Source organism: Anomaloglossus baeobatrachus, chromosome 2 (genome assembly GCF_048569485.1).
Source record: "Anomaloglossus baeobatrachus isolate aAnoBae1 chromosome 2, aAnoBae1.hap1, whole genome shotgun sequence".
Taxonomy (NCBI): domain Eukaryota; kingdom Metazoa; phylum Chordata; class Amphibia; order Anura; family Aromobatidae; genus Anomaloglossus; species Anomaloglossus baeobatrachus.
In genome coordinates, this window is record NC_134354.1 from 622,824,839 (window position 1) to 622,852,006 (window position 27,168).

General features: G+C 45.1%; 1 protein-coding gene across 2 annotated transcripts in view; it reads right to left on the reverse strand.

The window, feature by feature from the left end:
* Positions 1–27,168, reverse strand: part of VWA8 (von Willebrand factor A domain containing 8) — a 532,124-nt gene that overhangs the window by 247,053 nt on the left and 257,903 nt on the right. For both annotated transcript variants that reach the window (XM_075336856.1, XM_075336857.1), the window contains exon 22: positions 21,828–21,904. In XM_075336856.1, coding sequence (XP_075192971.1) covers positions 21,828–21,904 — 77 coding nt within the window. The remainder of the gene's footprint in view (positions 1–21,827; positions 21,905–27,168) is intronic.

Below are 27,168 nucleotides of genomic sequence, written 5' to 3' on the forward strand. Positions count from 1 at the left end.
CTTAAATTGTCACCTGTATAGAAAACGTCTGTCCACACACTTTATTAATCAGTCAGTTTCTAACCTCTACAGCATGGGCAAGACCAAAGAGCTATCTAAGCATGTCAGGGCCAAGATCATAGACCTGCACAAGGCTGGAATGGTCTACAAAACCATAAGTAAGACGCTGGGTGAGAAGGACACAACTGTTGGTGCAAAAGTAAGAAAATGGAACAAATGCAAAATGAGTGTCAATCGACATCGATCTGGGACTCCATGCAAAATCTCACTTCGTGGGGTATCCAGGATCATGAGGAAGGTGAGAGATCAGCCTAAAACTGCACGGGGGAACTTGTTAATGAGTTCAAGACAGCTGGGACCACTGTCACCAAGAAAGCCATTGGTAACACATTATGCCGTAATGGATTAAAATCCTGCAGTGCCCGCAAAGTCCCACTGCTCAAGAAGGCACATATGCAGCTGGCCCGTATGAAGTTTGCAAATGAACACCTGGATGATTCTGTGAGTGATTGGGAGAAGTTGCTGTGGTCAGATAAGACAAAAATTTATCTCTTTGGCATTAACTCAACTCGCCATGTTTGGAGGTAGAGAAATGCTGCCTATGACCCAAAGAACCCCATCCCCACTGTCAAGAATGGAGGAAGAAACATTATGTTTTGGGGGTGTTTCTCTGCTAAGGGCACAGGACTACTTCACTGCATCAATGGGACAGTGGATGGAGCCATGTACCGTAAAATCCTAAGTGACAACCTCATTCCCTCCGCCAGGACATTAAAAATGAGCCATGGCTGGGTTTTTCAGCACGACAATGACTCAAAACATTCAGCCAAGGCAACAAAGGAGTGGCTCAAAAAGAAGCACATTAAGGTTATGGAGTGGCCTAGCCAGTCTACAGACCTTAATCCCATAGAAAACTTATGGAGGGAGCTGAATCTCCAAGTTGCCAAGCAACAGCCTCAAAATCTTAATGATTTAGAGATGATTTGCAAAGAGGAGTGAACCCAAATTCCTCTTGACATGTGTGCAAACCTCATGAGGAACTATAAAAACATCTGATGGCTGTGCTTGCCAACAAGGGTTTTGCCACCAACTATTAAGTCTTGTTTGCCAGAGGGATCAAATACTTATTTCTCACTGCAAAATGCAAATACATTTATATAATTTAGACAATGTGATTTTCTGGATTATATTTTGATATTCTCTCTCTCAGTGTTAAATTAACCTACCTTAAAATTATAGACTGTTCATGTCTTTGTCAGTGGGCAAACTTACAAAATCAGCAAGGGATCAAATACTTATTTCCCCCACTGAGTAGACAGGAAAAATCCACTATCCAGGTCCAAATAGTAAAATCTTCGCTTTATAAATTCATGTTAAAAACATAGGACAGAGTCCATCAAAAAAACAGGATCATGGTAGGAAGACGCGTTTCAGACGCATAGCGTCCTTAGTCATGAATCAAAATGGCTCCGCACTGTGATCCTAAACTTAATTCTCTCTTATCCTTTTGGAAACACCCAGATTCAGAGGGGGAGTGACATCACACACAGGAGAGCAGATTCCACCCACTTTTACTGCAGTTGTAATGGGAGCTAGTTCTACAGTAGGATTTCAGCAGCTGCTCCCCCTAGTGTTTAAGAGTGGAAAATATCAAACTTTTAATTTTTTTTATATTTTTCTCAATTAAAAACAAATATTATTTAAACAGAAAATTAAAACTTTATATATTTTTCAGTTATTGAAAAATTATTTTTTTTGACGACACCTTTCCTTTAATTCAAAATTAAGATATTGACGATGCAACAAATCCAAAAAATGATTTTAGATTGTTAAAGCAGATTACATCTGAGAAATGATCTACATCCTTTCTTTCCAAAAGTAGCAATAAAATAACTACTGTAATAAACAAATTATTAAGAGCTTAGTATAAAAAATGCTTTACCTCAAAGAAAACAACCTATTTTTGTCTGCTTACATTTCCCTGCTGAGTTGAATGTGGAGATTTAGGTAAGCCCACGTATTTCTTCATATAAAAACTTAGACGTCAGCAAATAATAAAGACTTTGCGCAACTAAAAATACACATTTTAAGATTCATATAAAAATAAAGCTAAACACAGCTGAGGTTTTATAGAGCGTAGGAATAAAAATACACCAACCACACAGTGAGAGTTTATAGCTTCAAATTATATTACTGAACGCAACATCATTTACAAAAACTACTGGGGGTTTTCTAAGATTTTATAATCCGTTACAAAAGTGTTAATTTACTGTAAGATAATTAATTAGTGGTGAGGAATTACCAGAAAAAGTTAATACCACATATTTATCAATAAAGACGTGAATTAGACTAAATCTTTTGAATATTCAACTCAACTGCACCTCTCCATATTAATCAAATGTCTGACTTTAATAATATACCAGCTATAGTACCTGTCGTTGCCTGGCGGGCTTTGCACACTACAATATCGCAGGTGTAAAGCGATATCGTAGTGTGTAAAGCCTTTTACATGCGATTAACGAGCGCAAAAGCGTCATTATCGTATGATCGGTGTAGCGTCCGCCATTTCCATAATGACGCTGCTGCAACGGTACGATGTTGTTCCTCGTTCCAGCAGGCAGCACACATCGCTGTGTGTGAAGCCGCTGGAGCGAGGAACATCTGCTACCTGCGTCCTTGCCGGCTATAAGGAAGGACGGAGGTGGGCGGGATGTTTACGTCCTGCTCATCTCCGCCCCTCCGCTTCTATTGGCTGCCTGCCGTGTGACGTCGCTATGACGCCGCATGACCCGCCCCCTTAGTAAGGAGGCGGGTCGCCGGCCAGAGCAACGTCACAGGGCAGGTGAGTGCATGTGAAGCTGTCGTTTCGATAATGTTCGCTACGGCAGCAATCACAAGATATCACACCTGCGACGGGGACAGGGACTATCGCTGAAGCATGCAAAGTGCCCCTAAGTCTCTCTCGCTCTGCCACTCTCCCTCTCTTCTATTCCCCACCGAAATCATATTAACTGACAAATAAGCTGTCTTATACTAAGAATATCCTTTGCTGCCTATAGCAACCAATCAAAGATCCTAGTAATGACCTGTAGCATAATAGAAGCAGAGCTCTGATTGGTTACTATAGAACACCTGATAAATATTCAGGCTAAAAAGGGCTTTACACGCTATGATATCGTTAATGAATTATCGTCGGGGTCACGGTGTTTGGGACGCACATCCGGCGTCATTAACGATATTGCAGTGTGTGACACTTATGAGCGACCTTAAACGATCGCAAAAGCGGCCAAAATCGTTTGCCGCAGAGAGGTCGTCCTGAAACAAAAAATCATTTTCTGCTTATTAGCGACGTTGTTCGTCGTTCCTGCGAAAGGAAGGAGGTGTGCGGGATGTTACGTCCCGCTCATCTCCGCCCCATCTCCTTAGAAAGGAGGCGGTTTGCCGGCCAGAGCGACGTCGCAGGGCAGGTAAGTGCGTGTGACGGGGTTAAATGAGGTTGTGCGGCACGGGTAGCGATTTGCCCGTGTCGCACAACCGACGGGGGCAAGTACGATCGCTTGCGATCTCGCTAGCGAGATCGCAGCGTGTAAAGCCCGCTTAACTGTCAAAACAGCCAAAATATTACCTTGCACATCCAAACAGTAAGCAAGCGTTTTTTCTTGGCATTTTTTGTGATTGTAAATGTGACGGTGCAGATTTAGCGGACATACAAACATACATATACTCCGCTTTATATATTAGATTTGTTGTAATTTACATCAGGACAACATTTTAAAGGCCTTTTCTGAAATCCATATCAAAACTAAAAATCTCCCAAATCTCTGTAATACTGATAATAAATTCAACATTAATCCTTAATATAGCCAGAAAATAGGTAATTTAGCTTTGTTTAGGTTCTCCTGATGGGCGTTCCTTTGTCTTCATTCTACATTTCCCACCAGTTTTCTACATATCTGAGTACTCTGACCTCAAACCTCCTCTATGTTTTCAAAGCCATTGCAGAACTAGCTTCTCCTCGCCTCTGCATATTGTCTGTGAGGATCTACAACTTTCTGCTTTTCAAAGAACAATTGAAAACCAGATTACAAGAGCCACCAAAATATCAAGAAACCATCTCCTGCATTATAAAACTAAAGAAGAAAACAACTGGGTACCTGTTGTAATCACCTACAATCAAAATCTGGAGGTGTTATGAGGAGCTGCACGGAAACTACAACCATGACTGCAAAAAGATGCCCGATTAAAATCTATTTTTCTTGACCCCCACTTCTGTGTTTTAGGCAGCCCCCGAATCTAAGAAGCATCATTGTCAGAAGCTCCCTGTCCTCTCCAACAACCAGAAAAAATGTAAGACCTGTCCATTTATACTGACAATGGACCAAATAAAGCTTCCCAGATCACATCAGGACTACATGATCCCAGGTACCTTCAGCTGCACCACAACTAATGCGGTGTACTTAATTATATGTACCAAATATCCAACTGGGGGCCTGTATGTAGGGGAGACAGGACAACAACTCAGAACAAGGATGAATTCTCACCGCCACACAATTAGAGAAAAAGGATAGATCTACCTGTGGCCAAACATTTTTGTAACCCTGTCCACAGCATCATTGACATGAAATTGCTGGTATTGAAAGGAAATTTCAAGTCCCAGAGAGATAGGAGACAATGGGAATACAAACTTATGATGACCTTTGACACATTCAGAGCAGGAATGAATGTGTTACATGGATTTATGTCTTTTTACATCAATTAAGAAATGTGCTCCTCAGAGCATCTGGGGGCATCACAGCTCTGGACCAGACCCCAATCAGAGGACAATAAAACTTTCACGCTCCTTATCTATGAACTGCTGCAATATTTATGGCCACAACAGTTTACCCCCTTGCCATACTGATCATTCTGCTTGACAGAACTTGCTTTATTTACTGCTTCATTCTATGTCCTGTTGTGTATAAATATGTGACTCTTCAGATTTTGTATTATACTGAGCCTGATGAAGAGACCTGCGTAGTCTTGATAGCTTGCTATTATTACCATCTTTTCAGTTAGCCATTAAAAGGTATCAACCACTGAAGACTCTCAGTTCTTTTAAACATTTTTTTTTTATCTCTACTGGCTAACATGGTATAAAGATATATTTTACCTGCATATAGACAGTCAGACAGACTGATAGACAGACACATACATAAAGTTTAGATAAAATATTTGTTCTGTTCTGAGCTGTTTGCCATAGAAGAATCGACTGGATGCCAGATCAGGAAAGCACAAATCTTTTTGTTCAACTTTAACATTTATTAAAAGAAGGGACCTTACTACAATAGATTATATGAGGGGATGTTGATAAGTCTTTGGCTTTGTGATCTTTTTTTGTTTCTATGGTAAAAAGTGTTATATCACATGAAAGCCTTATGTGTCTAATATATGTTGTCAAAATGTATTTGTTGCTTATAGCAACAGTGTTCTACGCATGCAGGAAAACAAAATGGCAGAGTCTAATGCGATATTCACAGCAACTGAGAGCAGAGGAGTGATAAAATTCTGGTTTCCGCAGGAAAAGTCTGCAAAGGATATTCATGGTGATATGTCGCAGACATTGGGGGATAAATGCCTTTCATATTCCACAGTTAAGAACTGGGTTGCCAAATTTAAAACGGACCACTTCAGCACCAATGATGAGGAATGTCATGGACGACCGAGAGTGGTTGTTGTTCCGTAGATCGTCGATGCTGTGCACAACCTCATACTGGAGAATCAAGGAATTTCAGTGAAAGCAATAGCAGACATCACAATGTCTTCGCGTGAATGTGTTTGTGTCATTATCCATGAACATTTGGACATGAGGAAGCTATCTGCAAAGTGGGTCCCCAAATGTTTGACAACAGATCAGAGAAGCATGCAAGTGAAAACTTTCCGGTCTGTTTCCGGACTGATAAGAACTTCCTGGATTGACTGGTCACTATAATGAGACCTGGATTTATTTGTACGACCCTGAAAACAAGGAGCAGTCAAAGGGTGGAGGCACAGTGGTTCAGGGTGCGAAAATCAGCCACTAAAGTGATGGCGTCTGTGTTCTGGGATAAGTAGGTCTTGCTGTTAGTGGACTACCTTTAAAAGGGTTCCACCATCAATGCAAGGTATTACAGTAAACTTTTGGACCAATTGAAGGCAGCTCTGAAAGCCAAAAGGCGCATCAAGCTGTCCAAAGGAATCTTGTTCCGGCAAAACAACGCCTCCATTCACACTGCACAAGCAACCACGGCAAAACTGGCAGAGCTGGGCTTTCAGCTGGTTGACCACCCTCCTTATTCACCAGATCTAGCTCCCCACAATTATCATCTGTTTCCAAACCTAAAAAAACACCTCAAGGTTTCCAAATTTCACACCATTTCTGATGATATGGCTGCTACGGATCCCTGGTTGGAGGCACAGCCGAAATCCTTCTTTTTGATTGCCTTACAGAACTTGGAATACCGATGTAAGAAATGTGTTGACATCAGTGGAGAGTATGTGGAATAAATATAAAGTTTCATTACCCTATCTTGTTTCTTTCTGGGTAAAACCAAAGAATTATCAGCAGCGTAGTCTCGAAAGCTTGCTATTATTACCATCTTTTCAGTTAGCCATTAAAAGGTATCAACCACTGAGGACTCTCAGTTCTTTTAAACATTTTTTTCCCCAAAGTTAAATACGAGTCTGAGACCAATTTGTGAAATATCACAAGTCAATACAATTATTTTTTTGCGCAGATTGCCACTTTTTATGCCTTTTAATTTAAAGTACACTTTCTAATGTCAGAAAATATGTCCAATGTTACACATTATGTAGAGACATTGATGAATGTCCTGAACCACTAGAAGACACAGACAGAAGAGGACCTCTGTACAAGACCAATATATGAGCCCACTGTAGTGCAATAATACATTATAATGCACAAATCCTATTGCTTTCGAGGTGGAAACAGGTTCCCCTTACCTCACGGGCCACTGTGCGGCTACACAGGTTGCACCAATGGTATGTCTGCCCCTGTCCTGTACAATGTTTTTATTTGTGTTGTCAGTCAGACGTTAGTGTACAAATGTTTTTTTGCATTGATGAGCAAAACGGATTAGGATATTAATATCCTAAATCGTAGAAGAATTAAACATCTTCACACTTAAATGCAATAATAATAAACTAAAACCTGCTTTTAACGGTGGATACTAAACATAGAAAATTCACAAAGAAAATAAAAGAGCACCTCCTACATAGTTACATAGTTACATAGTTACATAGTTACTTAGGTTGAAAAAAGACCTAGGTCCATCTAGTTCAACCTTCCTCCACCAGTTGTACATTTAGTCACTAAGTCATTTATAACCAACAATGTTTTGTGTACTGAGGAAATCATCCAGCCCTTTTTTAAAAGCTGTTATAGTATCTGCCATTACTACCTCTTGTGGTAGGGCATTCCACAGTCTGACCGCTCTAACTGTAAAGAACCCTTTCCTATTTAGGTGTCGGAATCGCTTTTCTTCCACTCGCAGTGAGTGCCCCCTGGTCCTTAGTATTGTTTTCGGAAGAAATAAGTTATGTGCCAGTCCTTTATATTGACCACACATGTATTTATACATATAAATGAGATCTCCTCTGAGACGTCTTTTTTCTAAGCTAAACATATCTAACTTTTTCAATCTGCCATCATATGGGAGGCCTTCCATTCCTTGTAATAGTCTAGTTGCCCGCCTTTGAACTGACTCTAACTTCTGAATGTCCTTTTTAAAATGTGGAGCCCAAAACTGGATCCCGTATTCCAGATGTGGCCTTACAAGTGATTTATAGATGGGTAACAATACGTTGGGATCACGGGATCTAATCTCTCTTTTTATACACCCTAGAATCTTGTTTGCTTTAGCAGCTGCTGCCTGACATTGAGTGCTGCTGCTCAGCTTATTTGTAATGAGAATACCCAAGTCCTTCTCCTGTTCTGTAGTCCCGAGTTTACTTCCATTTAATGTATACGCAGCTATAGGATTACTCCGTCCTAGGTGCATTACTTTACATTTATCAACATTAAATCTCATTTGCCAAGTATCTGCCCATTCTGACATCTTATCCAGATCTTTTTGTAATATTGTACTATCCAGGTCAGTTTTTAATATCCTACATAGTTTGGTGTCATCGGCAAAGACTGACACTGTACTATCAATCCCATCCACAAGGTCATTAATATAGAGAGTAAAAAGAATTGGTCCTAGCACAGATCCCTGCGGCACCCCACTGCTGACTATAGCCCATTTAGAGAATGTAGCATTTATGACTACTCTTTGTTTCCTATCTTTTAGCCAATTCCTTACCCAGTTGCATATTGTGTCCCCTAGTCCTTGCTTCTGGAGCTTTAGTATAAGGCTATTATGTGGTACAGTATCAAATGCCTTTGCAAAGTCCAAATAAATCACATCAGCTGCATTACCAATATCCAGGTTTGCACTTACCCCCTCATAGAACCCCAACAGGTTGGTTAGACACGACTTATCTTTCATGAATCCATGCTGTTTGTCAGTTATCATATTATTTTCTGCAATATATTTTTGCATGTCATCCCTTAAAATGCCCTCAAAAACTTTGCATACTACTGATGTCAGGCTTACTGGACGGTAGTTGCCTGGATCTACCCTCTTACCTTTCTTAAATATCGGTACCACATCAGCAATCCTCCAATCCTGAGGCACCAACCCTGTTACAAGTGAGTCTAAAAAGATGAGATACAGCGGTCTGTCGATTACGGAGCTCAATTCCCTCAATATTCGTGGATGAATGCCATCTGGCCCTGGGGATTTGTCAATGTTTAATTTACTCAGACGTAGGCGTACTTCATCTTGTGTTAAATTAATTATATCGGGTGGTGGACTTTGATTTTTCACTTGTTGAATGATCCCTGGTACAGTCAGTTCCTTGGTGAATACAGATGAGAAATGCCTATTTAATATCTCAGTCTTTTGTTTGTCCTCTATAACTAACTTGTTATTATATTTTAAGGGTCCGATACTATCCTTTGTTTTCCTTTTGGCATTAATGTATTTATAAAAGATTTTGGGATTTATTTTAATGTCATTGGCGATTTTTGTTTCAGTAGCTAGTTTTGCTTGTTTGATTTCTTTTTTGCATTGCCTATTGATATCTTTATACTCCTGAAATGCTATTTCTGTATTCTCAGCCTTTAAGATGTTAAACGCCCTTTGTTTTTGTTTTATTATACTTTGTACAGTCTTATTTATCCATAGTGGTTTCTTTTTATTCCTGGACATTTTATTACCAGAGGGTATACATTTTTTACAGGACTCTAGTAGTATATCCTTAAACTTACCCCATTTATGTTCGGTATCCCCAGTTACCATGACTCTGTCCCAATCTACACATTTAAGCTCTTCCCTTAATTTGTTGAAATCAGCTTTCCTAAAATTCCAGGTTTTAGCATTCCCCCTTTGAAATGTTCTATTGAATATTATGTCGAAGCTTACCATATTATGATCGCTGGTGCCCAAGTGCTCCCGGACCTGTAGATTTGAAATTGTATCCGGTCTATTTGACAGGACCAGATCTAGCAAATTATCTCCCCTGGTCGGTTCATCTACCATCTGAGAGAGGAAATGGTCCTGAATGGTAGATAAGAACTTACAGCTTTTAGCAGAACCAGAAGATTCTATGTCCCACTGTATGTCTGGATAGTTGAAATCCCCCATAATAAGAACCCGATTATTATTATTAGCTGCCTTTTCAATTTGTTCCAGCATTTCACCCTCTATTTGTTCAGGTATGTTAGGAGGCTTATAGCAAACTCCAATTAGCATTTTTCCATTATTCCCCCCTCCCCATGTACATTTACCCATACTGACTCTACATTGTTGCTGTTCCCCTCAATGTCATCATACAACACAGGTTTTAGGTTAGATTTGATAAATATACACACCCCACCACCTTTTTGGCCTTTCCTGTCCTTCCTAAATGTACTATAACCCTGTATGTTTGTCACCCAGTCATGGCTTTCATCCAGCCAGGTTTCCGTAATGCCCACCACATCATAATCCATGGTTGACATAAGAGTCTCCAATTCATTCATTTTGTTTGCAAGACTTCTTGCATTTGCCAGTAGACATTTAATCCTATTAACACCTTTATTACTCCTAGCCTCCCTACGTTCCTTGTATGTCCCATCCCCCCCTAATCCTTCATTGACCCCTACCGTCTCCCTGTCTCTATCTGCTCTATCTATCCCCTTATTTGCTCCACTACCCTCCCTCCCCCCCCGATCCTAGTTTAAAAGCTCCTCCATCCGTCTGACCATTTTCTCCCCCAGCACAGCTGCACCTTCCCCATTGAGGTGCAGCCCGTCCCTACCGTAGAGCCTGTAGCCGACTGAGAAGTCGGCCCAGTTCTCCATGAACCCGAACCCTTCCTTCCTGCACCAATTTCTAAGCCACATATTTATCTCCCTAAGCTCCCGCTGTCTTTCTAGTGACGCTCGTGGCACCGGTAGTATTTCTGAAAACACCACCTTGGAGGTCCTGGACTTCAGCTTCTCTCCTAGTTCCCTGTAATCATTTTTAAGGACCTTCCACCTGCCTCTAACTTTGTCATTAGTACCAATGTGCACCATGACCGCTGGGTTTTCCCCAGCCCCACCCAGCAATCTGTCTATCCGATCCACAATATGCCGAACCCGAGCACCCGGCAGACAACACACTGTTCGGCATTCACGGTCTCGGCGACAGATGACCCTGTCTGTCCGCCTAATTATAGAGTCCCCTACCACCAACATCTGTCTGGGCTTTGCTGCACTCCTATTTCCCTCCTTCCTACAGCAATTGTTTTCCTGGTTGCTAGGAGCAACGTCCTGCTGTAGTGACCCTAGTCCAGGCCCTTCATTTCTAATATCAGCCAAACAGGCATATTTACTAGGTTGTGCCAGGTCAGGACTAGGCTCCCTGACACTTTTCCCCCTACCTCTTCTTCTAACTGTTACCCAGCTACCTACCTCTGGGTCCTGATCTTCCCCACTTCCACCCTCCTCCATATCACTGGCCCCAGCCAGAGAAAGCTCAGTGAGCTCTAAACTCCTCTCCAGGTTTGCAATGCCCCTTAGTGTTGCAAGCTGCTTATTTAGATCAGTTACCTTGGCTTCCAAATACGCAACATGCTTGCATCGAGTGCAGACATATTCACCCTCGAACGGCTGCTCAAGGCATGCATACATCTGACAAGATACACACCTGGTAGCATTGTCCATGGAGCACCTATCAAATGGGGATCAACAGTACCTTACTCTCCTCCTTTCCTTTCATCTTATTTTGTCTCATATTACATTTTAAACTGTGAAGTACATAAAGAGATCATGTGTAGGGGCGCCTATTCCCAACGCCATGTTCGACCACAGAACGGTTGCAGTTTTCACAGTGGATTGAGCCTTCCCCACTTTTAGCTGGTTTTCCTCAATCAAGGCCCAATCCTGCCGACTACGGCAAGTGTAACGTGGTGCGGGGTGGTGGTCGTGGGCGAAGTAATTGTCTGCCGCACCCCGGCACGCTACAAGAAAATGGGGGTCCTGGCTGGGTGTGTAGTGAACTACAGTAATGATACACCTTTGCAGGCCGCATGTTGCCGTTGGCTTTGGCCGGACAGGACCAGATGGTACACAGTTCTAGAGAGGAAACCACAACTTCTTTATAAACACAAAGTCTTTACTGAACAGATGGCTGATGATAACACTATACACACGAAAGTGGGCACATTGCTTCTTGGACGTTTAATATGCATAAAAGAGTAACTCCAGACATATTCCTGCAGCGTGTTCATTCTCATATGATATGTCCTTACACTTCCACATAAGCCTGAGCAATTCACCACCCGGCTCCTCCTGACATCACAGTCCTCTAGAGTCGCTCCGTCCTCTCTGCAGCTTCGCGTCATATTCCTCTCCTGTAGAGATTGTGCCAATATGTCTGGACCAGGCTAATCACCTCCTGACGCTTCTGGATCTGCCACCCAGGACTATCTATTCGACTCACGCACTGTTTCTTCTAGGCCTGTCCCTTCTATAGCTATAATCCATTAAGGGCCGTACTGCTGAGCGTCTCCCTTAGGCTATGTGACCACGCTGCAGAAAATTTGCAGAACTTTCCGTGATTTTTTCGCCGAAATTCCGCGGATCTTTCAAAAACCCGCAGTACAGCGAGTCCTCAGCCATTTCTATGGCATTTGGGAACTGCTGTGCCCATGCTGCGTTTTTTTACGCAGCGGAAATAATGCGAATTTCCCTGCGTAAAAATCTGCAGCATGTGAATTATTCCTGCAGATTTCTCTGCAGGGTCCCATACTTACCTGCCTTGATAGAAGACACCGGAGTCACTTCGTCGGGTGCAGACTGGAGCGCAGTGAAGCCAGGAGCAGGAAGGAGGAGGTGGGTGGGGCCTGCACGAGCTTCGGTCATGTGACAGCCGGAGCTAGTACAGGCCTGCCCACCTTCTCCTGCACAGTGCAGACAGACACAGCCGGAAAGTGAAGTGCTGCGTGATGGAGGCAAGTATGAACTCCCCGATAACTCCAGCACTTGTTCTGCATTGAGGATGCAGTGCCGAAGCCATGGTACTATATCCTCAATGCAGAATGCCCGCACCATATCCACAGGACATTCCGCAGTAAAACCACAGCATGTAAACAGACAAAGTTGTGCTGCGGTTTTCTGGGAGCTCCTGCGGAATGTCCTGCGGATATATCCGGCGGACACTCTCCCCGTGGGTACATAGCCTTAGGGATCAGTCTCTCAGTCACTCACTTACTCAGTGGATTCAGACTCGACTCCAGTCACTCTGTATTGTAGATGGCTCTTTTCTCTGCTCAGAATCTCACTTTCGTGGCTCTTGGTCTCCTCTCCTGTTACAGGTCACCCATATCATGCGGCTCTGCTCCTCCTCAGACCTGACATCTGTCTCTATCACAGGCTGGGCCCTAACCTAACTGACGTTCCCACAGCAACCGTTTCTCTCCCTCAGCAGTAGCTCTTTCCCTATTGGTTAATCCTAGAATCTCAACTGTCACCTGTCTGTCACTTAATACCTTATTAAGCAGTATACATTATATACTACATAACATTACACCTTATACCTATACACATGCATTACATCATCAATACTGCTACACCTCTACATAGTAACATTCTCTACTCTGCTACATCTTATACATTAAAATAGTTTACACACTACACATTTCTACATAACATTACTTTATATCTTATCACATATGTATATATTTAAGAACACATTTGGTGTCTTCAGGGGTAGGAATTCGACCACCATCTTACACACACATCCATGTGACGAGTCCTAGCGCTGTCCGTTATTTCTCAGACAATGCATTGAAGGGAATCTGTCAGCAGGTTTTTGCTATGTAATGTGAAGACAGCGTGCTGCATGGGTTAAAACATAAAATTCAGGGCTGCCTGTCTTGTTAAGGTCCAATCTGCTGGTTATTTGCTATATTTGTTTATAATCAGCAGGACTTCTTATTGCTGAGACTACAATGTCACGCACACTGCAATCTGGCACGTCCTCTCCGATGATTGGCACCTCACTGTTAATGTACAATCTATATTGAGAGCTTGGTGTGGGGATTTCAGCTCTCAAAGACCCCCTTCTTTCCTAAATCTAAAAAGTCTGATTGTGTCAGAACGGCTGCACCCAGAAATCTAAGTGATACATACCGTATTTTTCGCTTTATAAGACGCACTTGTGTTCCCTCAAATTTTGGGGGAAAGTAGAGGGTGCGTCTTATAAGCCGAAGGGGAGGTGGGGACAGCTCTGGAGCGCAGGGGAACGCTGTGGGCTGCAGCCTTTGATCTCCTGCTCCCACTCATATAATATGCACAGCCGCTGTCCATCTATGTGGTGCTGAAACCACACCGCAGTGACGGGCTGGGGGAGTGGTGCATATTATATGTCCCTGTGCCCCCCTGTGATGGCACATGCCCCACCTATGTTAGATATGGCCCCCATGCTGCTGCTCATCCTAAAATAAAAAAGCTTTACTTACCCCCTCCAGCGTTTCTCCCCGGTGTCCCTGCTTCCACTGTGATCAGGCACGCAGAGATCTCACTCTGCTGTGCCGATCACATGACCGGCACGAAGAACCAGGAAGTGGAGGAACAGAGGCACAGAGGGAGACAGGAGGGGGATCAGCGCTGGAGGAGGTAAGGAAAGAGTGTTTTATTTTACTATGGGCAGCAGCATGGGGGCGATATCTAACACAGGGGGACTTGTGCAATCCATAGGGGGCCATAGGCAGCACAGGGGAACGTATGCAATCCATAGGGGGCATAGGCAGCACAGGGGAACGTATGCAATCCATAGGGGGCCATAGGCAGCACAGGGGAACGTATGCAATCCATAGGGGGCCATAGGCAACACAGGGGAACGTATGGAATCCATAGGGGGCCATAGGCAGCACAGGGGGACGTATGCAATCCATAGGGTGCCATAGGCAGCACAGGGGAATGTGTGCAATCCATAGGGGGCCACAGGCAGCACAGGGGAATGTGTGCAATCCATAGGGGGCCATAGGCAGCACAGGGAACGTGTGCAATCCATAGGGGGCCATAGGCAGCACAGGGGAACGTGTGCCATCACAAGGGGGCTATATCCAGATTAAGGGGGCTAATTTTAGGATGGGGGGCTATGAGGGACATATAGTCTATATGATTTGTTAGACGGACACTGGCATTATAAGATGGACCCCATTTAACATTAAAAAAAAAATTCTCTTTTCCTTCACCAAATTTGGGGGTGCGTCTTATAATCAGGTGCGTCTTATAAAGCGAAAAATACAGTAGTTGGATTCAGGATCACTTTGCCTATATCATGCTGATCTCAAATGAAGTAGCAAAAACCTGCTGACAGATTCCCTTTAATCCATACGACGTACATCAGATCCATGTCTCCAGTCTGAGAGGCTCAGAGCCTATACTATTATCCATTTTGTGGATTAGACTCTATTGGGATCAGTAAAATCGTACGACACACTGAAGACATATTTTTTACTTCAGAGTCCCTTCTGAGCTTCATCCGTTATTAACAAATACATTAAATGTCAATTGCTAAAAAAAAAAAAAGTTCAGACAGGAGACCTGCTTCAGTGAGTAAAAAACGCATGAGAAAGATGACACCTGAGAATGGTCTGTTTCTCTCAGATGGTAAAAGCCATTGTTGCTCCCAGCTGAAAACTGAGCAATTAGACAGGAAAATTATCCCTGTGTATTATACAAGGCTATTTATATCATGTATTTAGTTTTAGCATTTGCTTTTAAATCTAGTGTTCTTTTATAAAAATTACAATTTTTTAAACAATTCACAAGAACATCTTGGAAAAGGAAAATGTATTAATAATATATATGCCACAGAAGAAGGGAATTTTGTTACTTACCGTAAATTCCTTTTCTTCTAGCTCTTATTGGGAGACCCAGACGATTGGGGTATAGCTACTGCCCTCCGGAGGCCACACAAAGCACTACACTAAAAAGTGCAAGGCCCCTCCCCTTCTGGCTATACCCCCCCGTGGTATCACGGGTTCTCCAGTTTTAGTGCCAAAGCAAGAAGGAGGAAGCCAATAACTGGTTTAAACAAATTAACTCCGAATAACGTCGGAGAACTGAAAAACCGTTCAACATGAACAACATGTGTACCCGCAAACAACAAAAACATCCCGAAGGACAATAGGGCGGGTGCTGGGTCTCCCAATAAGAGCTAGAAGAAAAGGAATTTACGGTAAGTAACAAAATTCCCTTCTTCTTCAGCGCTCTATTGGGAGACCCAGACGATTGGGACGTCCAAAAGCTGTCCCTGGGTGGGTAAAGAGATACCTCATGTTAGAGCTGCAAAACAGCCCTCCCCTACGGGGATGTCACTGCCGCCTGCAGGACTCTTCTACCTAAGCTGGCATCCGCCGAAGCATAGGTATGCACCTGATAATGTTTGGTGAAAGTGTGCAGACTGGACCAGGTAGCTGCCTGGCACACCTGTTGAGCCGAAGCCTGGTGTCGCAAAGCCCAGGACGCACCCACAGCTCTGGTTGAGTGGGCTTTCAGCCCTGAAGGAACCGGAAGCCCAGCAGAACGGTAGGCTTCCAGAATTGGTTCTTTGATCCATCGAGCCAGGGTGGCTTTAGAAGCCTGCGACCCCTTGCGCTGGCCAGCGACAAGGACAAAAAGTGCATCTGAACGGCGGATAGGCGCCGTGCGAGAAATATAGATTCTGAGTGCTCTCACCAGATCTAGCAAACTTAAGTCTTTCTCATACCGGTGAACCGGCTGAGGACAAAAGGAAGGCAAGGATATATCCTGATTAAGATGAAACGAGGATACGACCTTAGGGAGAAACTCCGGAATGGGGCGCAGCACTACCTTGTCCTGGTGGAACACCAGGAAGGGAGCCTTGGATGACAGAGCTGCCAGCTCAGACACTCGCCGAAGCGATGTGATCGCAACAAGAAACGCCACTTTCTGTGACAGGCGAGAAAAGGAATTGTCCTTTAGAGGCTCGAAGGGCGGCTTTTGCAGAGCAACTAGTACTCTGTTCAGATCCCATGGATCTAACGGCCGCTTGTACGGGGGCACAATATGACAGACCCCCTGTAGGAACGTGCGCACCTTAGGAAGACGTGCTAGACGCTTCTGAAAAAACACAGATAGTGCCGAGACTTGCCCTTTAAGGGAGCTGAGCGACAAGCCCTTTTCCAACCCCGATTGCAGGAAGGAAAGAAAGGTGGGCAATGCAAATGGCCAAGGGGATACTCTCTGTGCAGAGCACCAGGATAAGAAAATCTTCCACGTTCTGTGGTAGATCTTAGCAGACGTTGACTTCCTAGCTTGTCTCATTGTGGCTACGACTCCTTGAGATAATCCTGCGGACGCTAGGATCCAGGACTCAATGGCCACACAGTCAGGTTCAGGGCCGCAGAATTCTGATGGAAAAACGGCCCTTGGGACAGTAAGTCTGGTCGGTCTGGCAGTGACCACGGTCGACCGACCGTGAGATGCCACAGATCCGGATACCACGATCTCCTCGGCCAGTCTGGGGCGACGAGTATGACGCGGCTGCAATCGGATCTGATCTTGCGTAACACTCTGGGCAAGAGTGCCAGAGGTGGGAAGACATATGGGAGCCGGAACTGCGACCAATCTTGAACTAATGCGTCTGCCGCCAGAGCTCTTTGATCGCGCGACCTCGCCATGAATGCCGGGACCTTGTTGTTGTGCCGGGACGCCATTAGGTCGACGTCCGGCACTCCCCATCGGCGACAGATTTCCTGAAACACGTCCGGGTGAAGGGACCACTCCCCTGCGTCCATGCCCTGGCGACTGAGGAAGTCTGCTTCCCAATTTTCTACGCCTGGGATGTGAACCGCGGATATGGTGGATGCTGTGTCCTCCACCCACATTAGAATGCGCCGGACTTCTTGGAATGCTTGCCGACTGCGCGTCCCTCCTTGGTGGTTGATGTATGCCACCGCTGTGGAGTTGTCCGACTGGATTCGGATCTGCTTTCCTTCCAGCCACTGTTGGAAGGCCAGTAGGGCAAGATACACTGCCCTGATTTCCAGAACATTGATCTGAAGGGTGGACTCCTGCGGAGTCCACGTCCCCTGGGCCATGTGGTGGAGAAACACTGCTCCCCACCCTGACAGACTCGCATCTGTCGTGACCACTGCCCAGGATGGGGGCAGGAAGGATCTTCCCTGAGACAATGAGGTGGGAAGGAGCCACCATTGTAGAGAGTCCTTGGCCGTCTGGGAAAGAGAGACTTTCCTGTCCAGGGACGTTGACTTCCCGTCCCATTGGCGGAGAATGTCCCATTGAAGTGGGCGCAGATGAAACTGCGCAAAGGGAACTGCTTCCATGGCTGCCACCATCTTCCCGAGGAAGTGCATGAGGCGCCGTAAGGGGTGCGACTGGCCTTGAAGGAGGGATTGCACCCCTGTCTGTAGGGACCGCTGCTTGTTCAGCGGAAGCTTCACTCTCGCTGCTCGAGTATGAAACTCCATGCCAAGATACGTTAGCGACTGTGACGGTGACAGATTCGACTTTGGAAAGTTGATGATCCATCCGAACGTCTGTAGAGTCTCCAGCGTAGCATGTAGACTGAGTTGGCATGCCTCTTGAGAGGGTGCCTTGACAAGTAGATCGTCTAGGTAAGGGATCACCGAGTGTCCCTGAGAGTGCAAGACTGCTACCACCGCCGCCATGACCTTGGTGAAGACCCGGGGGGCTGTCGTCAGACCGAATGGCAGAGCTACGAACTGAAGATGGTCGTTTCCTATCACAAAACGTAGAAAACGTTGATGTTCTGTAGCAATTGGCACGTGGAGATAAGCATCTTTGATGTCTATTGAGGCAAGGAAGTCTCCTTGAGACATTGAGGCAACGACAGAGCGGAGGGTTTCCATCCGGAACCGTCTGGCGTGCACATGTTTGTTGAGCAGCTTTAGATCCAGAACAGGACGGAACGAGCCGTCCTTTTTTGGAACCACAAAGAGATTGGAGTAAAACCCTCGCCCTTGTTCCTGAGGCGGTACAGGAACCACTACTCCTTCCGCTCTTAGGGAGTCCACCGCCTGCAGCAGGGCATCTGCTCGGTCTGGATGTGGGGAGGTTCTGAAGAACCGAGCTGGAGGACGAGAACTGAACTCGATTCTGTACCCGCGAGACAAAATGTTTGTCACCCACCGGTCTTTGACCTGTGACATCCAAATGTCGGAAAAGCGGGAGAGCCTGCCCCCGACCGGAGATGCGGAGGGGGGGGGCTGGAAGTCATGAGGTAGCCGCTTTGGAAGCGGTTCCTCCATTTGCTTTCTTGGGGCGTGCGTGAGCCCGCCAGGAATCTGAGACTCTTTGCGTCCTCTGAGTCCCTTTGGACGAGGAGAATTGTGTCTTGCCCGAACCTCGAAAGGACTGAAACCTCTGCTGCCATTTTTTCTGCTGAGGTTTGCTTGATCTGGGCTGGGGTAAGGAAGAGTCTTTACCCTTGGACTGTTTAATGATGTCAGCCAATGGCTCGCCAAACAGTCTATCTCTAGATAAAGGCAAGCTGGTTAAACATTTTTTTTTTTTGGAACCAGCATCTGCTTTCCAGTCCTTTAACCACAAGGCTCTGCGCAAAACTACCGAATTGGCGGACGCCATAGAGGTGCGGCTGGTAGATTCTAGGACCGCATTGATAGCGTAAGACGCAAACGCAGACATCTGCGAGGTAAGGGACGCCACTTGCGGCACCGCTGGATGTATGATAGCATCCACTTTTGCTAAACCAGCTGAAATAGCTTGGAGTGCCCATACGGCTGCGAATGCTGGAGCAAACGACGCGCCGATAGCTTCATAGACAGATTTTAACCAAAGGTCCATCTGTCTGTCATTGGCATCCTTAAGTGAAGCGCCATCCTCCACTGCAACTATGGATCTAGCTGCAAGTTTGGAAATCGGGGGGTCTACTTTTGGACACTGGGTCCAGCGCTTGACCACATCAGGGGGGAAAGGAAAACGTGTATCCTTAGAACGTTTAGAGAAACGCCTTTCTGGATGAGCGTCGTGTTTCTGGATTGACTCTCTGAAGTCAGAGTGATCCAAGAAAGCACTCAATTTACGCTTGGGATAGAGGAAACGAAACTTCTCCTGCTCTGCAGCTGCCTCCTCTGCAGAAGGAGCTGGGGGAGAAATATCCAACAGTCTATTGATGGCTGAGATAAGCTCGTTTACCATGGCGTCCCCATCCGGGGTATCCAGATTGAGAGGGGTTCCAGGATAAGACTCCTGATCACTCTCTTCAGACGCATCACAGGGCGACTGATTGCGCTGAGACCCTGAGCAGTGTGATGACGTTGAGGGTCTTTCCCAGCGAGCTCGCTTAGGGTGGCTGGGGCTATCATCTGAGTCATAATACTCAGCCTGGGAAGCCGGGGACCCCCTTGCAGTCTGGATTAATTCCAACTGAGGGGGATTAGAGGACAGAGACCTCGCCGTGTCCATAGACTGAGCCCCAGTCATGGATTGCAAAGTTTCAAGGATTTTTGCCATAGTCACAGACATTCCATCAGCAAAAACTGCAAAGTCTGTCCCTGACACCGGGGCAGGACTTACAAGCGTCTCAGCCTGGGTCACTACCCCTCCGGACTCCGGCTGGCGAAGCAGCACCGGATCTGAGCATTGCACACAATGGGGGTCTTTGGAACCTGCTGGTAGAGCAGCCCCACATGCAGCACACGCAGTGTACACAGCCCTAGCCTTGGCAGCCTTGCGTTTTGTGGATGACATGTTGCTGCCTCCTCAGAGCGATCTGGGGTATCCAGCCAGGAAGCGACCTCACAGTGCAAGAAATAAATAAATATATATATCTGGTGACACAGTACACCAATGCACACTGAGGCACTAGAGGGGCCAGCTGAAATGCCGCTTACCGCCCGCTTAAGAGCGGGTGTGTGGTCTCCAAAAGCCCCCTAGTCCAGGTCTCCCAGAGCCTTGCGTCCTTCCTCTAGCCAGACTGCATGTAATGGCTGCCGGCGTCCTGGGAGAGGAGGGGGGGCGGGCCCTGGGCGTTCCTGACTAAGAGCGGGAAGCCTGCTTCCCTCTGTGCCTAGTGAGAGGGCTGGAGCATGTAAATCAGGCTCCAGCCCTCGTCGCTGCTGCGAAACAGCGTCTCTCCCCTACCCCGATTGACAGGGTGGGGGCGGGAACGAAGCGGAGCTAGGCCGCAAAAGCCGGGGACTGGATTTATAAACGCCGCCGCCGTAAAAGCGCGGTCGGCGTGTCCCCGGCGCACTACAAGTCACAGCAGCGCCGCCGGTCCAGTGGGGGTCGGCGCTGCGTTCCCACAACACAAAAGTCCCCCAGTAAACTGCAGGAACACCAACTCAATCGTTACGGTCCCCGGCGCACTACAACACCCAGCCAGCCCGGAGTGTGTCTGTGCCTGCCGGGGACACAGAGTACCTGTATGATGCAGGGCCTTGTCCCTGATTGTACTCCTGCTCCGTATCCATCAGGTGCTATGGGTCTGTGGATGGAGCCCGGCGTCAGAGCTTAGAGGCCGGCAGGATCCCACTTCCACAGAGCCCTACAAGGGGATGTGGAAGGAAAACAGCATGTGGGGCTCCAGCCCCTGTACCAGCAATAGGTACCTCAACCGTACAACACCATCCACGGGTGAGAAGGGAGCATGCTGGGGGCCCTATATGGGCCCTCTTTTCTTCCATCCGAAATAGTCAGCAGCTACTGCTGACTAAAATCTGTGGAGCCATGCGTGGATGTCTGACCTCCTTCGCACAAAGCTTGAAAACTGGAGAACCCGTGATACCACGGGGGGGTATAGCCAGAAGGGGAGGGGCCTTGCACTTTTTAGTGTAGTGCTTTGTGTGGCCTCCGGAGGGCAGTAGCTATACCCCAATCGTCTGGGTCTCCCAATAGAGCGCTGAAGAAAGATGGCCATTTCTCTCATCAATATGAAATCACAATTTTCCAGTCTATAAGTGAAAGTATGAAAAATGTGTAAATAAATGTTTGACTCGCATACCCATACTAGGGGTCATGTCCCATTCATGGCTCATTCATAGAGTGCTGCCTATATCTTTATTTTCTGTTAGTCCAGCACAATATTCTATTCTCTACTGACAAGGCAAGTCCTTTACTTTTCTTGGAAGACATCTTTACTATTCAGGAAGTTTAGGCAGAATGTCATTGAAACAATGGAGGCATAAACGATCAGTAAAGTTATATTCATAAATGAGTTTGGTAATATAGTAATCACTTTTACCTGTGCAGCTGTAAATATTCCCGTGGTCTGTTTAGTAAATGCAAAAATCTGTCCACTATCTTGTTCTTGCCAACACCCTGTGGGCACAAAAATAGGTTATTATGAACACATTCTCTCCTAAATCAATAACAGGATATAGAAAAATAAAATAAAAATATATAAAAAATTAATTGCAAAAACATGATTAATTTGCTGAAAAAACAGCACATCAAATATCAGTTTTATAGCTGACATTTTTTTTTTATATACTTCCATGCTTGACCTAAATTTTATTCACTGAAAAATACATATTCAAATGACAATTTGGCTAGTGGTTGACCACTGAGAGAAAGCAAAAGATTAAAATATTCATGGAGGCACACAATCTCCCAAAATGGATTATGTTCGGAGATTATAAACTTCAATTTCTAAGAGTACCATGTTTTGTGATCTTAGGATTCTTCTCCCCTTTGATTTTCCCTTTGGTTTATGTCTTGCTTGTCTTATATTATTTTATTGTTTTACCAATTGTTTTCAGTTTCTTGATTTTCGTAATTCTCTTATATTATTACAAACTTATTTAATTCAGCTCTCAGCTTATTTCGCAATGGTTTAATGAGGCTTTATTCTTGTAATTGTGAAAATTTTCAATAAAAACACAGTTAAAAATATGTTTCAATTTCTGATCCTCTAATTCTATGGGAATATAAAATATCACCAAAAGAATATGGCAGGGGTTTACTCTTCTCTCGCCATGAAAAATACAGAAGCATATAAGGCTACATGCACACACTTCAGCTTTTTCTGCACACAAACTACAACTAAAATTGCAAAAAAACCCACAAAGAGAGAGCCTGGAAATGTAAAAAAAAAAAAAAGCTTGTACTGCAGGTGCGTTTTTGATGCATTTTTATGCTGTTTTCAAATCAGCATTTTTTTGCCTGATGGCAAAAAAATGCAAAGCGCATACGACCGGATCCTTTACAAATGCGTTGTCATGTCAATGCATTTGCAATGGAATCGTGGCAATATGCGGTGACTTGCGGTTGCGTGCGGCACACACTGGATCTGTTGTTTTGCGGTATTTTACCGAGTTTCAAAAACGCTACTTGTTGCGTTTTTGACCTCGGTCAAAATACTGCATCTCACTGGATCCGATGCATTGCGGTAGTACCTGTGTGGAGGTGGCCTGAGCTATAGCTTGTTTGTTCTAACGTAATAAGATTATCTGTGTATGTAAAAAATCAAAATATAGATATAGTTCCATAATTATCTGTGTGTCTATATAGCAATCGCACAGACCCATATTATGATTCTAAGCTGTATAGTCATGAAGGTTTTACCAAGAATAAGTGAACAAATGTACAAACAATGAAAGTCTTCATAATGATGAGCAAAAGTATTATCAGTAGTTTCACAGAGAAAGAATGTATAACGAACAGAGATGTATTTTATAGTATACTGGGAAAAATTAGAGAGTTGAATACTCCCTGTTCTAGTCCCAAGGTCAATGATGCATTCTGTATAATTGAATCTATCCAATACACGAGTTCAATTGGTGACGCTGGCTCAAAGAGAACACGTCTTGTGTGATCATTGTCTGATTCATTAACATCAGCTCTGATATATAGCTAATACGGCACCGGCCTCTGAATATCCTTAACAAAGATACTATTAGCTATCTTCAACTAAATTTCTCCTTTGACACCTGCAATGTAGTTCAATGGGCGCCGGATCCTGCTGTACCGGAAGTCGCCGGATCCTGATTGACAGGATCCTGTTTTCTGTACTGAGCATGCCCAGAAAGCAGCCTGGCATGGTCAGTACAGAAATCTCTCTCTCTGGACGGTTTCAGACGTCCGTGTTTTACCAGGTACAAGCCACACGCATGGTTATGGTCATACGTGTGACAGTACCGGAGAAAATACGTGTCTGTGAAATAAAAATGTTATATATTCACCTGTATCCAGCGATGCTGTCTTCAGCTCTGCTGCCTCCCGCTACTGACCGCCTCTCATTATACTCACTGAATATTCACTCCACTTAGGAGCTGGGAGCCGGAGCAGCGCTGGGGACAGCGCCGGGACAGCACAGCGGGGACAGGTGAGTATGCAGCAAGCAGTGTGTGTGCAGTGACATCCAGGTCATTGGAGCTTCCAATGAACTCTGATGACATCCTGATGACACCCCCGCGACACCCGCGCTACAGCGAGTATCAGGAGGGTGACTTCTCGGGTTCATCAGAGTTCACTGAGAACTATGATGAGTCCCCGATGCTGGCCCCACGATGCTACGGCTTCCAGGTCCTCACTGCGCACACACACACACACACATGTGAGCACATATACACACATAGCAGACACACATGGATACACCGAGCACATACACACACATAGCACACAAGCATGTATACACTGAACACAGACACACACATATGTCTTCACACACACACACACACACACACACCACACACTGCTGGATACTCACCTGTCCCCAGCGATGCGGTCCCCGACACTGAAGTCCCCAGCGCTGCTCCGGCTTCCAGCTCTTCAGTGCAGTGAATATTCAGTGAGTATAATGAGCGGCGGTCAGAAGCGGGAGGCAGCAGACGGACGTCCGAAACTAGCATCTCTCTCTCTCCAGAAGACCAGGATCGTGGAGGGGTGAGAAGGAATATTAAAGAAGGAGTCCCTAAGTGTGTCTGTGTATTTATTTATAATAAAGTATTTTTTCTCTGTGTGGTGTTTTTTTTTAACCTTTTATTGGAGATTCTTAATGGCGAGTCAAACATGGCCTAACATTAAGAATCTTGGGCTTTATACCAACTTGGGTGTATGGGTGGATGGTAAACTTCACTTTAGTGGACAGTGTCAGGCAGCTGCTGCCAGGGCTAATAAAATAATGGGATGTATTAAAAGAGGTATAAGTGTTCATGAAAAAAATATAGTTCTACCTCTGTACAAGTCACTAGTGCGACCGCACTTAGAATACTGTGTACAATTCTGGTCACCGATATATAAGAAGGACATAGCTGAACTGGAGAGGGTGCAGAGAAGAGCCACCAAGATTATTAGAGGAATGGTGGGGCTGCAATACCAAGACAGGTTATTAAACTTGGGGTTATTTAGTTTGGAAAAACGAAGGCTTAGGGGGGATCTAATTACAATGTATAAATATATGAGGGGACAGTACAGAGACCTTTCCAAAGATCTTTTTACACCTAGGCCTGCGACTGGAACACGGGGGCATCCGCTACGTCTTGAGGAAAGAAGGTTTAATCATAATCACAGACGAGGATTCTTTACTGTGCGAGCAGTGAGACTATGGAACTCTCTGCCGCATGATGTTGTAATGAGTGATTCACTACTAACATTTAAGCAGAGCCTGGATGCCTTTCTTGAAAAATTTAATATTACCAGTTATGTATATTAGATTTTATGACAGGGTATTGATCCAGGGAACTAGTCTGATTGCCGGATGTGGAGTCAGGAAGGAATTTTTTCCCCATTGGAACTTGTTTGCCACATTGGTTTTTTTTTTTGCCTTCCTCTGGATCAACATGTTAGGCTACGGGTTGAACTAGATGGACTTAGAGTCTCCCTTCAACCTTAAAAAACTATGATACTATGAAACTATGATACCAGCTGATAAAACAAATCTGGTATTAACCCCTTATTTCCCAGCGTCGGGCCACTGGTAAAGTTGGATACAGCACCAGAAGATGTCGCTTCTATGAAAGCGCCATTTTCTGTGGCGGCTGCGGACTGCAATTAGCAGCGGGGGGGGGGGCATAAAGCTTGTGCCACCCTGCACTGCAAACTGCAATCCCCAGCTGCCTAGTTGTACCTGGCTGGACACAAAAATTGGGCGAAGCCCACATCATTTTTTTTTTTTTAAATTATTTCATGAAATTGATGAAATTATTAAAAAAAAAGGACCTCCCTATATTTTTGGCTCCCAGCCAGGTACAAATAGGCAGCTGGGGGTGGGGGGCAGCCCGTACCTACTAGGAGCCCACGCATTTTTTTTTCACCCCTAACCTTAGGGTTGGGGTTATGTGTTTGGGGTTTTTCGTTTTTTGTTGTTTTTTTTTAATGAAATCGACCTGGGCTTCGCCCATCGAGCACCCGAGCATTTTACTGCTCACTCATCCCTACTACTGACCACACACCAATCAGAACAAGCAATCAGATCAGCTGTCTCCAGTGTCGACGATTACTTGTTCTGTGTCCCCCTGCATCTATCGCAGTGTGTGCGGGCTGTGAGGTCAGCTGAGTTCGTCAGGCACTGGAGTCAGCTGATCTGAACTCAGTTGAACTCCAGCCCCCACACGCTGCGATGGATGCAGCGGGACACAGAACAAGTAATCGGCTGACACTGGAGTTAGCTGATCTGATTACTTGTTCAATGAGTTCAGCTGAGTTCAGATCAGCTGACTCCAGTGCCGGCCAAACTCAGTTGACCTCACAGCCCGCACACGCTGCGATGTATGCAGGGGGACACAGAACAAGTAATCAGCCGACACTGGAGTCCTCAGCTGATCTGAACTCAGCTGACTCCTGACCACACAGCCCGCACACAGTCACATGTGATCGGCAGCAGGCAGTGACTGCTGTTAACCTGCATCCATCGCAGCGTGTGCAGGCTGTCAGATCAGGAGTTAAGCTGACTCCAGTGCCGGCTGATAAATTCTGTATCCCTCTGCATCCATCGCAAGTAGAAGGATCCAGTAAATAACAATTGTGGTTGCATATGTTGCACGTACAATCCGCAGAATTGGGTCAGATGCGTCAGGCAAAAAAACGCTGATGTGAAAGCAGCCTTAGTGCATTTTTGGTGCGTTTTTGTTATTGCGTTTTTTAAAGCAGAAACAACATATAATAGGATAGGGTAATGGATAGATGGCTAGAATAGATGATAGATAGGAAAAAATAGAAAGAATAGCTAGATAGATAGATAATCAGAAAATATAGATTAGATAATAATTAAGAATACATAGAAACAAAGAACAAAATTGCTTGATAGCGTGATAGGCAGCTTGGCTAGCTGTTTTTTTAATTTTGGGGGGTGAAAAAATGACGTGGGGCCCTTTCATATCCAGCACAGGAACAGCAGAAGCTGCAGGCTGCAACCCTCAGCTGTCTGCTGTACCTTTGCTGGTTATGAAAAATAGAGGGGATCCGACGCTTTTTTTTAATTGATTTATTAAAAAATAAAAAGAAATGACGTGGGGGTCCCCCCCATTTTTCTAATACCAGCCAAGGTACAGCAGACAACTGGGGGCCGATATTTTTAAGGTGGGAAGGGCCATCGTTATTTGGCCCTTTCCAGCCAACAATAGCAGCCCGCAGCCGCCCCAGAA